At 43.7% G+C, this 20737-nt stretch overlaps 1 protein-coding gene across 4 annotated transcripts in view; it reads right to left on the bottom strand.

The window, feature by feature from the left end:
* The window catches only part of dync1i1a (dynein cytoplasmic 1 intermediate chain 1a), a 51134-nt gene extending 31940 nt beyond the window's left edge, over positions 1-19194 (bottom strand). Inside the window, exons 1-5 of one of the 4 annotated variants that reach the window (XM_078290305.1) lie at positions 19087-19194; positions 18693-18807; positions 17197-17284; positions 14151-14210; positions 13232-13347 (exon numbers count right to left, since the gene is read on the bottom strand). In XM_078290305.1, coding sequence (XP_078146431.1) covers positions 13232-13347; positions 14151-14210; positions 17197-17284; positions 18693-18807; positions 19087-19194 — 487 coding nt within the window. Of the gene's footprint in view, positions 1-13231; positions 13348-14150; positions 14211-17196; positions 17336-18692; positions 18808-19086 lie in introns of all 4 variants that reach the window. The other 3 variants (XM_078290302.1, XM_078290306.1, XM_078290304.1) reach the window with 3 other exon arrangements.
* Between the last annotated feature and the right edge of the window lie 1543 nt (positions 19195-20737).

A 20737-nucleotide genomic window follows, 5' to 3' on the forward strand; every position in this document is an offset into this window, starting at 1 on the left:
TAAATGACGCTGGAAAATAGGATTCACGGGCTAGAGAAGGTAATATAAAACTTTATGTAAAATGTACATGCAAACAAACAAGCACACACGCATGTACACACACAAAGGCGCTGCAGGGGTTCCTGCATAATCAAGAATCTTGAGATGTGCAACAAAAGCGGGGATGGTAAATAAAAAGAGACAATCTCCCTCTCCTTGTAAGTATGTGTGCGTGTCTACCTGTCAGTGTGTGTGTGTGTGTGTGTGTGTGTGTGCCTGCTACCCTGTAAGTATCTCCACACTTTCTTGTTTCCACCTCATTCCAGTCACGGGATGCTTTCTCTTTCCACCTGCCGCTTAATACCGCGCCTCGCCGCGGGACAACAGGTTAACCGGTATCCACCCCCTCGCCGCTGGCGGGGGTCCACCTTGATGAAACTCCGCTTGGGGGCTCCTGTTTTGGCTGGCTACACCCCCGGGGTAATGATATCCTCGCTAGCCCGGGGCCCGCCGCATCTGGCTGCCTCAATCTTCCCCTGGCTGCTTACTCACGCTGGCCGGGCCCAGTCAATTCAGCACAGCCCAGCGGGTATGTAGACACACACATTCATAGTGCGGAGATACAAATATAAGTACACACACACACACACACACACACACGCACGCACACACACAGACGCATACGCATACACACACACACGCACACAAATGTGTAAAGGTTTGTGTAAATGCATATGCACACACATACACACACAAGAAAGTGTGAAGGTATTGGGAAATGTACAGAATTACGCATGCACACCGCACACACACGAGCACACACACACACACATAAACACCCCTAAGGGTGGAAGTAACAAATTACAATTACTCTCATTACTGTAATAGAGTAGCTTTTTGTGTACTTGCCCTTTTTTTTAGTATTTGAGAAATCTGTAATTTTACTTTTGCTTAAGTATGTTTTGACTGACGTATTGCACTTCACTACATTTTAAATCACATCCGTTACAAAGTACAAATACTATAGGCTTTCCATAAGCATTATGTTAAAAATGTGAAAAAACTTTCACTTACTTTAGTACATTTTTACACCAGTAATTTTCCTTTGGTACATGTATGTGTTTCCATCCTTGCACACACCTACACAGAGTTCCTCCAAAGACAGATTACTCTCTCTCAGCCCCCTCTTCTCAGACAGAGAACCAGAGATTAGCCAGTAGCGGGAATGCTACTAGCTGCTGTATCCGGGCTAATTAACGGCTTAATGTTGCGTTCGCAGTGCATGAGGCCTGAGTTAGCCAGTAGGAGTCATTTGAGCCATTACAGACCAACAGGTGAGTGAATTACCTCAGCTGAGAGAAACTGGCCTAGCTTTTAGCGGGATAAAGAAGACACGCGGTGCTGATGAAGCTAGACGCACCGCTGAGAATTTCATTAGCTTGTATTATTTCACAGTAGGTAGCTGCTGGCTCGCATGTGGAGAGAGCAGCTTAAAAGATACCGACAATGCCTGCAGATGTACACCGTGTTTTGCTCCCCTTCGGTTAGCACATACAGTTCAGTACAATGGCGTGGGGTGTCATGGCATTAATGTGTTAGCATGTGTTCTGTTTAGTAAGGATCAAAGAGCTAGCTAACCTTTTATTCTGAACCCAATCCACGGTAAGTGGTAGTGTGCTGAAATGTGTTAGCGCACGCTTGGAGCGATTGGCACGGTTATCAAAGAGCTGGCTGTGTGTGTGTGTGTGTGTGTGTGTGCAGAGGAGGATGACACTACTGAGGGGAGGATGAGACCAGGTCCAAGTTTGTCACCCAGTATATTATGGAGGCAGAGCTGCCGAGCTTGAGGCCGATCCTGGCAGAGCGGAGGTGATTACAGGACTGAGTCACACGCACACAAACAAAGTTGATAGTACTCGTAATTCCTATAGATCTCTATTGTATCAAACACAAAGAGGGAGAGGTGTAGATACCAGAGAGTGGAGGCGGAGGAAGAAGGAGAGGGGGGGGACACAAAAGTACTTCCGAGAGAATTCCAATAGGACTTTGGGGATCCCACGCGCTGGGAATAACCCTATAAAATCAGATACACACACTCACACACACACACACACACAGAGTTCGCAGGGGTTCTGGGAGGTTGGCTGTTGAGCAATGTGCAGACCACAACACAGGCCTTATGCAGAGGAGTAGGAGGAGGCCAACACGACTTGAAAGACTCCTCTAATGTGGCCCTGGCACGACACACACACACACACACACACACACATACACATATGTGCATTGACTTCACTGAGACCAATGCTTGCTGTTAGAGAAAGACACAACACACACACACACACACACACGCACCCACTTACCCACATCCACTTCATCTCAGCAGATATTACAAATGACCTGAGGCGTCTTAGGGGAATTCTCTCACTTTTATTTGTCCCACCTACAGTAACATAATCTTTGTTATCCAAGCAGCAGAAAAGATTTATAAAACCACACAGATTTTATAGGACTGAAATAATGATACAGGTTGGATATAAAATGACGCAATCCTACGATAAATAAAATGTTATATGAGAGGCATGAAGGAAATTTATTTTGCCACAACTGGATATCATTTCATCAACCCTGAAAAATTCTGAACACAATACGTTTTCATAGGCTCATGCTTTAAAGATTATCTACAAAACAGTAACATCTCTATGCTAAATAATGCAACTGTAAACACACACACACACACACTGGAACTACAGTACTTCAGCTCTTCTCAAACCTCAGGGGTTAAACCTTTTCAACCTGTGAGTAAAACTGAATAAATGTAGACTCTTGCCCTGGGACCCAGGCTCATTAAAGCATAAACATTATGTTTTCATGTATGCAGCCACCAGGAACAAGCCCATGGCCCATTTTGGGAGTTGACCCATAGTTTAAAATAAATGCGGCTCTACATTGTTATAATTTTGACAGTCAGACCAGTCATGCTTTTAGCCTTTTACCCATTATAAGTATCTCAGTCAACTCTTTCTGGGAAACGTGAGATTGAGAAAGATCTGGCACTATTCAGCAGGACTCACATAAAACTACAGTATGTTCCTTCTCTTTGAACACAGATAAGCACTGCCAACTTTTTAGGGAATTCTCTCACATAACAAGTGCTAGTCGGGTGGGACAGCAAACCGATGGATGAGAGAACAGTTGTACAGTAAAGTCACAGAGATCTTTTCCTCTTTTCCAAGTGTTTCACTGACTTCTAGACAGTGAAGAGACATGGCACAGTGAAGACAGACAGGACAGATGTAGAGAGAAGTGCAACAGCATGGCATGAGCTGAATGTGATTCAGATCCACACAGCCGCAGCTTCTTGCAAGGAAGTGGTATACAAAGAGCACCACATCACTTGAGCCTCTTACAAAGTCTGTCAAATGTTTAGTAATTGCTTATAAAGTGCTATTTTTTTCTATAGTGACCCAGAGAGTATCAACATCTGGAATAAACCAGAACAAAGTGTAATTGCATTAAGATATTGTTTAAAATCCGGCACTGATAATCCTCCATAAGTCCCTTTTCTCCTGTGTAAGTTTGTTAATTTTGTTCTGGGTTTTTGCCTTTCTATTTGTTTTTAGTAAAGTATAAAGCTTAAAATCCATCATGGTTCATCAAGTCATGATTGCCACAGTGGGGGAAAAAGTATTACCCACACATACACACACACACACACATTAGCAGCAGCATCTGATGTAAAACTGGCAAGGCTAATACCCACAGGATGATTTAGATTAATTTGTCTCTCCACCACACTTCCCCACACTGATCAAACATTGTGTATGTGTGTGTGTGAGTGTGTGTGCGCGTGCGCAAGTCTGCGTACATCTGAGCGTACACCGTATGCACACATGCATGCCCACACATAATCAACTGTCATTAATGCAGCCCATTCAGGCCTTTGGGGGTCTGCGGCCGGTTCTGCTCTGTGCTGTGGGCACAGTCCTAGTAGACCTCTCTCTCTCTCTCTCTCTCTCTCTGTTTCTCCCTCTCTCTCTCTGTCTCTGTGTCTCTCTCTCCCCCCTCTCTTTCTAGCAGTGCCAGCCAAGCTTGGCACCGACCCAGACCCACATCTTTAAACTGAGCCATCATGCCACGCCACGCCATGCTCCGCGCCCGGCCGCAGGGCCCTGATTAAAACTCATGACTTCAAACTTTCCAAACTGTCAAAAACCCAGTCAGTGAGAGAGAGAGGGAGACAGAGAGAGAGAGACCGACAGACCGACAGAGAGAGAGACACAGAGAGACAGAGGGGAAGAGACAGAGGGAGAGAGAGAGAGCGAGAGAGAGAGAGTCTTAAAGAAATCACTGCTGTGGCATCGACTCACTTTTCAACACGTCATCTGAGCAGGGATTTGTGTCACTCAGAAGAAGGGGTGTGGGCATGTACAGTGTGTGTGTGTGTGTGTGTGTGTGTGTGTGTGGCTCAGATGGTGGTTGGTGGTCTGTGTTTGCCACTTGGATGACGCCACTTGATGATGGTGTTTCATTTTGTTTTAATGAGGGACGGACAGACAGATGGGTAGGACTGACATACAAACAGCTTTTATAGGCCTGCTGCATTTTGGATGCTTGGGGTTGAATCCTTCTGGGATTCAAAGACTGGGTCGCACTAAAAATAGACAACAATATTCATGGCACGAAGACTGAAATAAAAAAACAAACAAACACCAAATCTAACGCTCATATTTAGGAGAATGAGCTCAATACCTTTCTGAAGCACAGAAAGCGCTGCCCTTCAAGCCAGCGGAATTAAGTCAATCAAATTAGGACTCAAGATGTCGTCTTGTAACGCAAACACATGTTTGAGATTAATTGTAAAATTGTTAGTTCAAATTACCATAATTCAACTTTAATTTGATACTTGTTCCTAATAAAAATCTGACACTTTCGGTTGGTGAGAGCTCGGAAGGAGCGCTGAATTTTATGTGCCAAGAGTGCTCCCTGCTGGACGGCTGCAGAATGACACAGCACACTCCAGCCAAACAGAAAAGCAACACGGTTATCACATTTCATTTCAATCAACTGTCAAGCTATAAACCGTGATAATGATCTCGAAATAGGTTTTGAATTGATTGCAACTGGAGTTGATTTAAAAGTCTGTTCAATTCAAGTGCCATGGTTGGCTGAAGAACAATTCAAAACAAAGTAGTTTAAACCTTGTTAGAAGTGAAGATTTATTTTTCCTCAACAGGTTGTGGAAGTTTTGTGTTAAAATTAGACTGCCTGTGTTAAACAAAGGCTAAATACATCTTCTTCTTGTCATTTTTTTTAAAACTGCAAGCTTAAAAATAACAGTCAAAAGATACAAACTTGACATATAAGGGGTTAAAAAAAATAAGCAACTAACTGAAGTATTTGAAAACAAGCAACCCCCCCCTACAAACTGCAGGCTAGAAAACACAAGTGAGCTATGGCAGTGAACCGCTACCCGCTCCAACGAAACCCCCCTGGGGAGTTTCAGAAGGGATCTCGGAGTACAAGGGAGACCACCCAGGCAAACGCTCAAGACCCACTGTTGTTTTACACACGTATAAAAATGCAACAAGAGAGGGAGGGTGAGGGGCACATGTCAAAAAGTCAAGTTCAACAAAATACAAGAGCAGAAGGGAATAGAAAACTATTGAAGAGAGAAAAAAGAAACACATGAAACCGTATTCCTACTCCTCTCAAGCACTCATCAGATGGCAAATATTATTTTGGATGATGGCCATTTTTGCCAGAGAGAGAGAAAGAAAGAGAGAGGGAGGGAGGGAGGGAGGGGGGGTTTCATGTATCTTATTATACGGTGGTCATGGGGGAAAATTGCAATCATCTGTGACTCACTTGAAATAGCGTACGCACTGTGAAAGACATTATTTTTCTCTGATATCAGGACTTTCTCTGGGTTTTGACTTGCTGTGGCCATTTTGGCAAAGACCGCTTGGGACCCTGCATCAATTTGGGGAGTGAAACAGGAGTTGAGGCTGTGCCCTTTTGAGGGCAATGACGATGAAAGCCAAACTCAGACTTGTCTTATGGAGAGAGAAAAGGAGAAATATTGGCCGATTATGTCTGACTGCAGGGAAAAGACGGGGGGAGATCAAAATAGAGAGAAGCAAACCTGATCTTAGTGTGTGTGCATGTGTGTGTGTGCACGTACGGCACATGTGCACTTAGTTTAAATAGTATCCCTAAAAGCTGCTATCTCAATGACAATTAGTCATCCAGGAGTCCAAAATCCACAAAACATAAACACACTATTCTGCTATGAAAAAAAATGCAAGAAAGAAAAAAGAAAAGTAGAACAAAATTAAAGTAAAACAACTGAACATGATACATTTTGTGCACGGCCCTCTGCGGACGCCCATTGTGGTTCTGTAGCTGAACTTTGCCTTGAGAAAACACACACACACACACACACACACACACACCTTCTGGTCTGCTCAGCCTGTTATAGCAGCCTGGCTGGAACAACAACGATGTCTGAGACAAGCACTTCCATATGTGGGTGCATACACATACATGCACACACACATCCATGCATACAGAAACACATATGCATGCATGCACGTATGCACAAGTATCTCCTCATGCAAAACACACACACACGCACACACACACACACACAGAACCAAATTACTGTTTCCAGGCCCATAAGGTTGACACTGGCTTATGGACTATGCTGTATTCACTCCTTTTATCTGAATGCACAATAGCTTCACTGGATTGTAGGAAGTGCCAAGAAAGACATGGGATAGAGGGGCGAGGACATTTAAACACAGGCTGAGAGAAGACCTTGAACTCACAAGCTGTGAGTGCATGGTGTGCTGTCCAACACAGTAATACTCCTCTCCCAATACTCCCAATACTCTCCATTGTAAGAGAAAGTGGACAAAGCAATCCATTCTTCCATTTAATAGTCATTACAAATGTCTTATAAATGTTTAAATCAACACTGGCGACTTTATGCGCATAATAATATAAATACTGCCAATAAGATAATAGTGTGATGATTCTATAAAGTGACACTTCCCCTAATTACCTGGTTTACATGTGACATGTGGTTAGTATTGTCTTTTTGAGTTATGCACCCCTGACAAAATCGTCACCATCGACATATAACATAATCAGAGTATGGTGTTTATGGGTCCTGACTCGCATTATTCTCTCGATCACATTTTATAATTGCATTTTTTGAGCGTGTGTGTGGCCACTGATCTACCGACTTAAAAGCCAATTTAGTGATAGTACGTAGGAACCCAAAAATACCACAGAACATGCTAAAAATCCTTTAGGATCTGCAGGAGGTCTAATTTTTAAAGTCGTAATGAGATTCAGACATGGATTCCAATGGGGTGTTGGTGCCAATTTGAAATCCAGTCCTATTGGATTAAATCCTAAAGGGCATTTTGGGTATGATCTCTGAAATACCTACCAGTTCAGGACCTCTTGAGCCATATTTGATATATTTAGGAGTTAGTAAAAAAGTGCAAAAGTAAACATTCTAATTGATCCAATGTGCTGCCAATGGTCAGGATCATTTCACAAATTTGCAGTTTGGTTTCTTAACGGCTCCATTATGGGATTATGCAGCGCTCAAATGACGTATGTGCATGTGAGTGTGGTCACTTTGCGAGTGTGCACATGTATGCTTGCGTGTACAATTCTGAGTGTGTATGCTTGTTTATTCATTTGTATGTTAGCGTGCGCATGTGTGTTTACATTTATGAGTGTGTATGCTTGTGTGTGTTGTGAGCGTGTCTTTTCAGATTGGTTCTTGGAAATGGTTTTTTTCTTGCAATTAGGGGCCATTACCAGTCCACCACACGTCAAAAGAAAGCCTCTCATTGCAGTAAATATACTTAAGGAGTGAATTACTGAACTACTATATACTCACCCTGGCCTGTACAGACCCTGAAAACTAATGGGCCAGAAAATACTAGAGAGAGAGACAGAGAGAGAGAGAGAGAGAGAGAGAGAGAGAGGGAGAGAGAGAGAGAGACACTCTTGCGCACACACTTTTGCTTACAGAAAATACATAGATGCACAAACATTAACACACACAAACTCTTGACCCTGTGAACTTTTAACCCTGAGAAGGGGGTTTTCCAGAATGGCAACCCAAGCATAAACAAACACATAGACACACACACACACACACACACACACGCACACATACAAAATTGTATTTCTGGAGGCCTGCTTGTGGTTCACTGCTTACAATTACTGCTGTAATATCATAACTGCTGCAAAGGCCTCAGTGGCCTCCGCTGCTTCTCCTCCATTCCTTTCTCTCTTGCTCTTCCTCTTTCGCTTCTCTTCCATCCCTCTGTTTGTCTTCAATCTCTAGTGACCACAGTCATCTTTTCACCTCTGACGTTCGCTCTTTCTCTCCCCCTTCCGCTCTCTTTCTCTCCATTTCTTTGGCCACCTCTCCGCCGTGGCCTATTATGGGTCTTTTAAGGCTCCACTGAGCGAAACCAATTTACTGTGGACTGGGCCAGGCTCATGCTACACCCATGCCAACCTACACACATGTATACGTGCACAAACACACGCACAAATGCCTGCGATCCCCTCACCCTTTCCCTCTCTCGCCAACATCACACACACACACACACACACACACACAGAGTTCATTTTTAATAACCGAAGCTGATAGTTATCTTCTGATTGGGATCAGTAAAGTAAAAGAGTGCGGTTGTCAGAGTTCTGCCCTTCCCTCCGTTCATGGCCATGTGGGTTTGGCTGGTCAAGAGACGGGAACAGGGGAGAGGGGGGGGGGGGGGGAGAGAGAGAGAGAGAGAGAGAGAGAGAGAGAGAGAGAGAAAGAGAAAGAGAAAAATGCCTACGTTTTACCGAAGCTATGTGGAATCTCACCCCTTCCTTCCAGGCATAACCATTGCTTGTGCATGTGTGCAACGTGGTTGGGACTTGGCTCGACCAACTTGTATCTTTTCACTGTCGGGCTCCCGGAGAATGGAAGTGGAACATTTCAACTCCTGCGGTTACGTTGTAGACGTGCGCGGAGGGTTCACGGCCCGAACGAGACTGGTGAAACTCCAGCACTGCCTCTGTTCAACAGTGTGAAAATATAATGATGTTTTGGTAATTTTAGACCACAAGATCACCATATAGCAAAGACAATAGCTGTCGTTGGGCTTGAACCATCAAGCCACCCTGGTACCAACCTGTCACCTGTGTCACCAAAACCATACACAGGCATGCGTCCTACATACCCATACATACACACACTATGTTTGACCTCAGTAGGATATGTTACTATCACACGCTGCATTAGACCTTACTCTATTCCCCTGCTATGTCATTAGACAAAGCGTTCGTCCCTAACTACACAAGCCTGTCCATTCATACCCATTAGGACAGCAGTAAATAGTTGGAGCCAACCGTGACTGGGACTAATCTGATTGACTGACACAATGGACACTTAGGACAGACAGATCTCCGAGCAGTCAATGGGAAAAGGAACCTACATAGACGGCTACACATGACGATTATAAGGCGGAAAATTGGTTACGGAAATGAAAAGTCATATCATTAACTGGTTTAAATGAGAGTCACACACACACACTTCATGGGAGTTTTAAAACACAAACTCTTATGTAAAAGATGAACACACATGCACACAGAGAGAAAGACACAAAAGTCAGATCAAATCGAATCAATCCAATTCGATAAAGCTGCATTCAGGCTCAAACACACATGCCTATAGAGCGTGTTCACGCCTCACACACACACACATACAGCCGCCCGCTCCCGGGGCAAAGGGGCCAGTGTGAGAACTGGGGGAGGTCAGGAGTTCACGAGGACAACAAACCATGAGAGAATCCCTGAGTCATCCATCAGTGATTTAAAGTGATTACGATGAGACTACAGTTGTGCTTCCTTTCACACACACCGCTGCACCCAATGTCAATATCGCCAGTTTAATGTGAAACTTCCTTCCACATTAAGGACGCCATGTAGTGAAATCGGCCCTTAATGATGCTTGATAGAAATGACATTAATTAATCTAGTTAGAGCCTAAAAGCTCTGCAATCAGATTCATTTTTCTGTAATGAAAACCACTGATACACAACTGATCGACTGCATGTGACCTTTAAAACATTTGCTGCAGTAGTTAGTTATAGAACATATAGAACATATAGAACATTCAATATCTGTGTTCCAAGTATCCTAAGGGAAGCAGCAGCAAACCAACAGTATTAAACACATACACATGTACACCTACACATATGTGACAACATACACAAACATGCACACACAGGTTTCCAAACACACACACACACACACACACACACATCCAAACAACTAGAGGTCCCTCCATAGAGCTTTGCACGCCCCTGGGACACACCACCATCATTAAAACGACAGAATCTCTTCTCTGTTCATCCCTCCACACCCCAGCTGGCTTTCTCTCTCTCTCTCTCTCTCTCTCTCTCTCTCTCTCTCTCTCTCTCTCTCTCTCTCTCTCTCTCTCTCTCTCTCTCTCTCTCTCTCTCTCTCTCTCTCTCTCTCTCTCTCTCTCTCTCTCTCTCTCTCTCTCTCTCAATTATTCTCTTTCTACTTAAGGAAATGTCCATTTTAACATGACACAGAGAGAGCACCAGAGGTAAATTACACAGAACACTCTGGCCTGGGTCAGAAGGCCTGGAGGCAGAGAGGGAAGGAAGGAAGCGAGGAAGGGATGGAAGGGATGGAAGGATGGAAGGAAGGGAAGACAGATTAGAGTACACTAGAGCCTATGGACCAAACACTTCCCAGCAGCCCCGCTGTCTGCATCTGCCTGTGCAGCGGCATGAAAACCACCAGGAATTACAGGGTCAGCTCACTGGCTCTCATAGCTCAGAGCAACATAGACACTGTAGGCCTACGCAGATGTACATATGTAGCGCGCACACACACACACACACACACACACACACACACACACACTGAACATGTGCCTGCTTTTTAAGCTCAAAGAAGCTGTTTGTTATACTTAGGTCTGAGGGTCCCCAGGTGTCCAAACCTACAGTAACTTTTTTAACTATTTGTGCACCATATATGTGTGTTGTGTGCATGTGTGTGTGTGTGTGTGTGCGTGTGTTTAGGTTCACCAATCAACGAGAGGAACTCGTGGACTGGCCTGAACAAACACACAGCCAGAAGCCCCAGCAGGTGCTATCATCAGCCTCTACACACACACACACACACACAAGCTTTATGGAGAAGTAGTCTGCAAAGGAAAGGGTCTCCTAAGGCCAGGGTCACCTCCCCATAGACCACCACAGCTCTGCTCTGGCTCACAGATGTTCACACACACACACACACACACACCTCCTGAATACCAGTCAAGAAGTTGAAAACAAACAAACCTAAACGGATCGCTAGGGGCAATGACCAATCAAAGTGTGTGTCTGCATGTGTGTGTAAGTGTATGTGTGTGTGTGTCTTTACATACATGTGTATGTCCCTCTCCACACATATACATGCCCTGCTAGTGTATGCATGTGTTGGTCTCTGTGCACTTGCTGAATAAATGATCTATTCCTGGGCCTGTCGAGGAAGAAGGATGCGGGGGTGAGGCGGGACATTTGGATTCTGATCAGGACCTGTGTGTGTGTGTGTGTGTGTATGGAGAGGGAGGGGGAGGGGGAGGGGTGGGTGGGGGGGAAGTAAGCGGAATCCACACCAGGCCATCTATTATAATGACAGGAAGCAGGAAGTACAACCCCCTTCACAGTCACATGGCTGCCAGCTGTCTGGGCTAGCATAAGAGGACTGGGATAGAGAAGATGATAGGGAGTGTGTGTGTGTGTGTGTGTGTGTGTGTGTGTGTGTGTGTGTGTGTGTGAAGAGGAAGAGAGAAGAGGGTGTAGGTGGAGTAATGTGTGTATCTGTGCATGTCTGAATGAGAAGATGAAACTTCTGAATGTCTGGACTTAAGATAAGAGCAAACGGAGGGGTAAATAAATATTCGATCCATATATCACTATCAGCGTCGACGGCATGCGGTTCCGTTTAGTGGAACAACGCTACATTTCCAGTAACTGTCACCCATCCATATATCCACCGCCTCTCTCCTCCAGTGGAACAAGGCTGACAGTAAACTGAAACCTATGCCTTGAATCAGCTACCACCAATGTTATGCCAAATCCAGCGCAGGACTAACCTCAATTCTGACCATATGGATGTGTTTAGTCACTGCAGCTCGGCACACATGAGCACGCCCACTTGCGCACACGTACACACACAAATATGCACGTATACACTTGCGCATGCACGCACACATAACCTCACACCCCTAAAAACATACGTGCACCCACCCACACGCACACGCACATGCACTCACACAATTTTTTTCCCTCTCCGTGCTTCACCTTGTTATAACATTTTTTCCCACACCAAATTTGGAGGATGTAAAGAAACTAGACTTTTTTTTGCCCCATATATATATATTTAATAAGGTCATAAATTTCCAACATAGTAACTGAAACTGAAATGTGTTTTAAATATAACTCATTTAAAAACGACATGCCCCAGTTGTTCTTACTCTAGGCAATTTTTTTAGCTTAAAAATAAATATGCAGCGGGTTTAACTTGAATAGGTTTAACACTCATAATAATAACAGGATTTGTGTGCGACGACCAGACTATTAATGAATCGAAATATAACAAACCATAATGTCAGTGTGAGAAACTAACATCTCTCGCCACTCCCCCACCACCACACACACACACACACAAATGTACAGATTCTGTATGCATGACACATCACACACACATAGTAACGCTCCAATGTCAGTCAGGAAACATCTTGAGTATCTTTCATCCGTCAATCTGTTTCCACTTATGTCCAGGAGTCAAAACTATGATGTTCTGTGATTGAAGACACAGTTACTGACAGGCAGACACAGTGTCTCTCTCTCTCTCTCTCTCTCTCTCACTCTCCCCCCCCAAAGGCTTTAAATCACTCCAGGTTTACAGGCTGTGGATTGGGTAACCAAGGGATATCGCATTCAACCACACAACAATGAAAATCAGTGCAATGTGAAATCATTTGTTGCCTCTTATGACCTTTGGTGCCCTGTGGATCCTAAGTAGCATCTGAATTGCAGGGAATTAAACGGAGACTATGCATGATACAGTATAAAATGATTTTAAAGAGTCTCACTCATGCACACACACACACGAACATGCATGCACACACACAAGCACACACACTCACCTTCAGACAGGTGGGCGGTGAGCGGCGTCTGCGTCTCCTTGCAGTAGGAGACCACCTCTCTGGGGAGGAAGTCTACCTGTGTGATCTTGGAGGCTCCCAGCCGGTGCATCCTACGCCTGGGCAACAGAGACAGGATGTTAGCATGAGCCTGGCTATTCTCTGCATAATCACAAACTCTCCTGTATATGGTCCAGTATATTACAGTCTGTACCACTGGTCAAACGATGAAGTCGATGAAATAACATGCAGAGTTGAGTGTCTGTAACTCGCTCAATATTTTGAAGGGTGCAACATCATGGATTCTTCTGGGGGTTTTTTTGCCTAGAGATTAGAGAAGTTGGTTTGCAGCCAAAAGGTTGGGAAACTGTGGTTGGGCAAAGTGAATGAGTAACACTCTCGCCCTGCCTCCACAACTACAGTTGAGCTGCCCTTGAGCAAGGCACTTTACCCACCAACTGCTCCAGTGGAGCTGCTCAGTGGCCAACAGTAGAAGACTGTGGTTGTACTGGGAAGCTCCCAGCTGTGAATGTGAATGGAATGACTTGTATGAATGTGTAGCAAGGTTTTGCTAGAAAAGAGCAAGCACGCTCAGTCGAATTTCCCTGAATAAATATAGGTTTAAAAATAAAATAGTTTTGATTCTTTCATGTTTTTCTTTTTTTTAAAGAATGCATAACGATACCCTTTGCAATTTTGAGAGGATTACTGCTTGGTACATCAGCTAAAAGTAACTGTAACCTGCGTTCATCTATTCATGGATTACTCAATAAGATCAAATCAGCTGGCGATGAATTTCTTTATTTAGAGGCAAGTGCAAACTTTATTTTTTGTCTCGTATGCTCTTTTTGCCATTAATCAGGTGTTCTGTGGTGTCAGATATTGGAAGAGAGAAGAGGAAGAGGAGAGGAGGAGGATGTACCCGAGCTCAGAGTCGGCCTGCAGCTGCAGCACAGAGGGGTCAGTGTCCCACTGCAGCGTCCTGACAGCACCAGCAGGGGGGGGGCAAGGGAGGGAGGACAGGACATGCATGGTTACATACCGACACATTAGAACATATACACAAATTATGCATTGGCACACATATAATATAGGCACACACACATGAACACATGTATGCGCGCTCACACACCCACACACCACTTATCTAGAGAATGGCTTCACACAGGAAGTCCCATTGAATTACATGCACAGACTGGCGCTGTCAGTGGAAAAATGTTTAGACAAGTGGATATACTGTAGCATAGGAGGGCTATACATGAGGGAGACATTATATTTCATTATACTTTAATGTACTGTATTTATTGAAAGACTATTCATCTCTTGTAATAGATTTCTTGATCTCCTGCCAGGAATCTATTACAGGAACATGAAAATATTGACAAGTCATGGGAGGAAAATGTAAAACGCTTGTGCAGAAGAATGTCAAAATGGTTTGACTGCTGTCAGTGGAAAAATTGTATTTGACCTGATGACTTTTAAATGTATAAGATCATATATGATTATGGGAAGTTATGCAAAAATGTTTGTCTGGCCATTGTTCAAGATTATCTACGCAACCCAATTTTAGCAAAATGTAAGAAATTAATCCTACTTTTATTTGATATAACTTGCATGATTTATAGTTGTGCGATGTTAGAAAAATGTGAAAAAAAAAATAGTGACTTCTATGTTTTGATGTTTCATATGCCAATTTGTGCCAAATAATACATTGAAACAATGAACAATGTATCCAGCAACATGACTTACATCTCACACCCATAGCATAACATAATCACATAATCACATTCAGCACATGAAAATCCAAATAAAACCCATATAACAAAAGCTGTGGCCTGCTCAACATACATGACAATATATTTGCCATGCATGAAGAATGAGTTTGACAAACCATGAGGAAATCCCTGAGCTCCTTCAGTACATTTGCATAGTACTTGAGCCGCTCTAGCTTGGGGAGGGGGGGGGAGGGATCACTCATTTCGGGGGGAACTCATAAACAAACTCAACTCCAGAGAGCTTTAAGGCGAGCCGGTGCTGAAACTTAACAGCTGTGACAGGATAACGCTTCCAACCCCGCTACGCTTTTTGATAATACCTTTTAGGACCAGTGAACATGCCCATTAGACCTTCAGCTTGTGCCACACAGTGCCAGGCGAGAGTGGCAAAGCATTTCTTTACCCTGACAGACTGGCTGTTTTACGGTAACAGCGATGACACTTTAAGCAGCGGATTGTCAACCCCCGTCAAGGCCGAAATGACTTCCGTGGCTCAAACCATGCGAGCGGAAATCTTTCGAGCCGGTGTTAAGGGAGACAGCGGGGGCTTCGGACAGGTAGTCGCCCGAGGAGAGAGGAAGGAAGGAAGGAGGGAAGGAGGGAGGGAGGGGACGGACGGAAGGGCACTGCGCTGTTTCGCTCTTATAAAGCACGATGGGAACACATCAGGAACACCACCGACAACACTGTGGGTGTCTCTCTGTTTGTGTTCACATGAGGGTAAACTCAGCTAAGCGGGGGGAGGGGGGGGGGGGGGGGGGGGGGGGGGACACATTCCTGGGTTTGAGGTGAAAATGCTTACCTGTTGCTCTGTGCTTGTGACTTGTTTTTAGAGAAACCTGACCTAAGAAGGGACACACACATACACACAGCCACAGATGGAGAAGCTCAAAATGGCATGCCATAATCCAGGGTGGATTTGGGGGGGAAATTTTTCATTCCAGGCATTGGGACTAACTCACCAATTTGTAAAATCCAATTGGTAAAAGCTACAAGGAAATACAAAATCCAAATCTTACGTAAGAGAACTGCATTGTGGGAACTTAGCTCAGTTCCCACATGTCCTTCTGCCCCAATTCCACCCCTGGCCGTACCAGAACAACACATCACTAATGACCCCTGTGGGCATCGCTCACACATCGACCTCCACAGTGAGCTGCCACTGGGTAGCAAATGGAAAGCGCTTGGTTGTTGATGACCACTTTGTTCTCAACTTCAGGTTTAATTCACCAGAGCAGTGTGGTGCAGTCGCTGTTGTACTGGTCTGGTGTGTTCAATAAACAGATGCTGCAGTGGCAGAAGCGGGTATGACACATGAGCCAGCTGTGAATGCACTGTGAATGCAGAGCACCCTGCCAAACAGTGACAGAACAAAGGTTACATCATGTCACGTGCTCACGTCAGCTACTTGCCTTTACTGCAAATGTATGGGTTAGTCCTATTCCAGATTCCAAACTTATTCTATTAAGTGGCTCACCAAGGATGCTTTCTGAAAGTTTATCAATATGGTACCTACTTGCACCGTAATATCTGGGAATAGCAATCTGCATCCCTCCATGTTTTCAAATGAACAACAACTACTCAACAAGTCTGACTATAGCTCTGACTTACCTTGAGGTCAAACTTAATTCTCTGTTCTAGCGATGAGCAGCAACAAGCTGTACTGTGGTCATCAAAACACAGGATGCCATGACAAATGACAGATACCACATTCAAAACCTAACAAGGCACCACAACACCACCAACACTTACTGACACTCATCCTTACCTATACCTGTTGCTCCAGTGACAAGAGAAAGAGACAGAATATTTGTCAAAAATGAAAAAATGCCAAAGGAATAGTTACAGGCCAAAGTAACTTCACCAACGTTGCGAGGCCATGAGACGGCTTCAAGTGCTCTCCAGTTTCTGCAGTGCATTGGTAACCTCTCAAAGAGCATCCCTGGTGCATACGACTGAGCAAAACCTACTTCTGTACACCATTTCCATTTATCCTCTCTCTTCCACATGAGCGTCTAGAGCCTCTTTTAGCTTTACTGAAGAATGTGAGGAATGAATGCGGTATTTTCAGCATTTGAATTTCAAAAGTCCTCTTTTTTTCAGAGTTATATAAGACAAAATGAGGAAGACTCATTGGGAATGACTTCTGACATTCAACCTTGGTAGGAAGTGACATCCAAGACTTTGGCCTACCTGCCCGCTGCTCCCCCATCAGCTGAGTCCTGGCTCCCCGTCTCACTGGGCGTGCTCACTGATTTGGAGGGGGACATGGGGGTCGGGACTAAATAATGAAAATAACACGTATCTAACATTAAAGGCTGCAGCGGATGGACTGCTCAACCCAAGCAATGACAATGAGAAGAAAAAGGGTGTCCGCAAAGCCAAAAGAACAGGATGGATGAAATGATGGGAAAGCAAATCAAGTGGAAAAAGCATAAAGGTTTAAATTAAAAAAACAAAACAAACAAAAGGGGGACAGAACGTCAAACTGGTTTTTGGTTTTGCATTAGAAGTTTATTTTGCACTACGCGGCTTTATTCTGGGATATATCAAAAAATGATTAAAGCTAATAATAGGCATAGCAGTGACCTAATTCTGAGGTGTTGGGGTGTTGTTACAATTTCAGACCACTAGAGAACAGTGCTGACGAACAGGCTTTTCCAAAAGCCTGCTGGAGGTGACAGGGATCCTGGGAATTGAAGTCAATCGATCAGATTTGGAACATGTAGAGGGAAGATATCTTAAGAGGATATCTTAAAAATAAGTGGCATGTATTTCTATATTCATGTGGTTTGATACAATTTAGTTTAGTTTGATTTAGTTTAGTTTAGAATGAATCTTTTTGTCCAAAGACACTATTACAAGGTACTGTACACACAAGGAAACCAATGGAACAAAATCAAATAAAAGATGAGAAAATATGCTATAAAGATGACACACCAAATGTAATTATGAAAAACGTTCATCATTGTCAAAGGACAATGTGCCTAACAAATCATGGGATGTTTTTAATACTTGATGAAATCTATAAAATGGAAGTTATTTTTTTCTACATCAAACTTTTACAAAATCAGAGAAAATACAATTAAAGTAAAATAAGGAAATGGAAAAAAAAAATGCACACAACTAAGAAATTATGACGTTGTGTCCGTTGGTCAACGTCACAATCATATGAAAGCTATTCATATTCAGATTTTTGCCATTTACTATTGCATGCAAACATAACCCCCACAGCAGGCATGTCCCAACAGCAATCTACTGGATACAGCATGCAGACTTCTGCCTCACAAATTAAACAATTACTACTGTTGTGGAAAATGTAACAATACATTATGTACAGACCTGGCAACATAGCAAACAATGTGCTTTAGTTCTCCAATCGATTCATGTTAGGAATCAGCGAGGCTGGATTGGACTGATCATTTTCCGCAGATTACACAAACTGTAGGTTGTTGTGTGTATCCCTAGTCCACTGTATGGTGTGTATATGCTGAATAACTAGTTCCTCAGAGGTTATTTGGCTGTAATTATTAAGGAACCTCTGCTTGGTACCATGTCTATAACTTTTTGGTAATTTTTACTGTAGGTATGCGAAGAATTTACAAAAGGTTCTACAGGATATAGTGCTAAAAACAGTTCTGATTTAATAGGGCCAAAGAACCTTTTATTTTTAAGGGTATAATGTGTACCTAGTGGAGGCTCCGGTGAGATGCCGATGCTCTGTAGCAGGGCCTCGGTCTCCCTGCGCTTACGGTCCAGGTCTGAATCCTCTGGGGCAGCCTCTGTCTTCTGCTGGCTCTCTGACTGCACAGCATGCACAGACAAATGTCAAGTTATCCATCATGGGTGCATTAATAGGTTCAAACACACACATACATGCACACACATGCATTTTGATCAAAGCCCAGCCCCATCATTATGCACACACACAGATGTATGTATGCATGCGTGGAAACACACAAACACAATCACAGCCTTATCTGTGTCACGGCCAGACAGAACCAACCGAACACACAAGCAATACAGTTCACAGTGGAATATAATGAGTGCCAGTTGTGTGGATTTACTCACTTTTTTTCTTACCTCTTTCTTCTTCCTCTCTTCCTCCTTTCGTTTTTTCTCCTCCCTGATCTGGGCTAGGCGCTGCTTCTTGCGCTCCAGCTCAGCTTTTAGGTCACTTTTGTCCGACATGGTCTCCTATGAGGCTGCAGGAAAGAAAGGGGCAAGGTCACAATATGATCTGGTTTCATTACAAGATGATATGTATGAATATTTGTCTGCACAACAGGCTTCAGAATACCAACTGGGTGTGCCATTTATAGATCCATAACCTTGCAGGCCCAGCAGCCAATAAGGACTTGATGCAGGCAAAAATAGTGGCCCAAATACTAGCCGACACTGGGCCCCAATGGGGTTTCCACATTGGTGCGGTACTCGGCCCAGTAGCACTGGTCCAGTGTGTGCAGTCTTTAGGCGGCCCAGAAATATTCCTGATAGGGCCAAATAGAGCATTGCCTTTTTTCACATTTCTGCTGTTCAATCCCTCAATCCAATTAATAATGCTAGCAGAAAACTTAAACAAATCTTAGTATATGAGGTAGGCTACAAGACCCCAATTAGATGTTTTCTCAGGAAGAATACATTAAACATGCCCTTTAACAGCACATCACTTCTATTGCATTCCAATTTCCAGGACAAGTGAACATATACATTTGGCTCAGTAAAGCACTAAGTCACTTAATTAAGAAGCTAATTAAGTTAAACCTAAATGGATGAGCCAGAGTTAAATCAGTCTTACAGTTGGGATCCTGCATAGGCTCACAATGGGTCTGTGTTGGTTTTGTGTGGGCTGCCCATTAAGGCTGTCTGAGTGCTAACCAGAGGTTTGCTGGGTAATGGGCCAATGTCACAGGTTAAATGTCCATCACTCAGGTGTGGGTACCAAAAGGAGAGCGTCCTCACAATACTCAAAATATAAAGTAGCCTAGCACTGTAAATTAGAAAACATTTAGGCTAGTTCAGGTTCAATGGTGGGTCTGACAAACCTTATTGGAACAGACATCAATGAAAAATGACTGAAGGTATGCAGAACCTCTTGTCTATAAATAGAAGTAGACAGGAAAAGTGGAGGACGAAACTGGTACAGTCTTTACTAGCACACCTGATACACAGTATGACCATGCAGGCTACAAAAGCCAAAGTATTTAGAAATGAATAGCGACAGAAGTTGCCTATGCTTGACTTTTCGCTTACAGGACATAAAAGCATTCGCAGCTAATCCCAAAATTGACATCATTTGCATTTACGTCAAATAGGCTGCTTTAATGCGCTTTTAGGCCTTGCAAGATATACTATACAGCATTTGCAGTATATAACAACACAGAAGGAAATTGTCTCGCAAACAATAGAATAGCAAATTGTTATTGTTTCGCAGCATACCTTGTCCACTCGTATTGATAATGATGTGTCACCGGCAAAGATGCTGTCTCACGCTGCACCCCGAAAAAATCACCACATCCTCTCTTTAACTCGCACCGAATCGAGGCCGCTGGAATATATATGAATGGGTGGTTTGAACCTTTTCGTGAGGCTATTGATGACACCGGTTAAAATAGAGCATTTCGGCGGTCGATGACCCAAATAAAACATAAAACAGGTGCATTGCACGCCGATACATCACTAGCAGTAGGATGATGATGAGAGGGAGGAGAGGAAATCCCTCCTCCTTTCACAC

This window comes from Centroberyx gerrardi, chromosome 19 (assembly GCF_048128805.1).
Source record: "Centroberyx gerrardi isolate f3 chromosome 19, fCenGer3.hap1.cur.20231027, whole genome shotgun sequence".
Lineage (NCBI taxonomy): Eukaryota > Metazoa > Chordata > Actinopteri > Beryciformes > Berycidae > Centroberyx > Centroberyx gerrardi.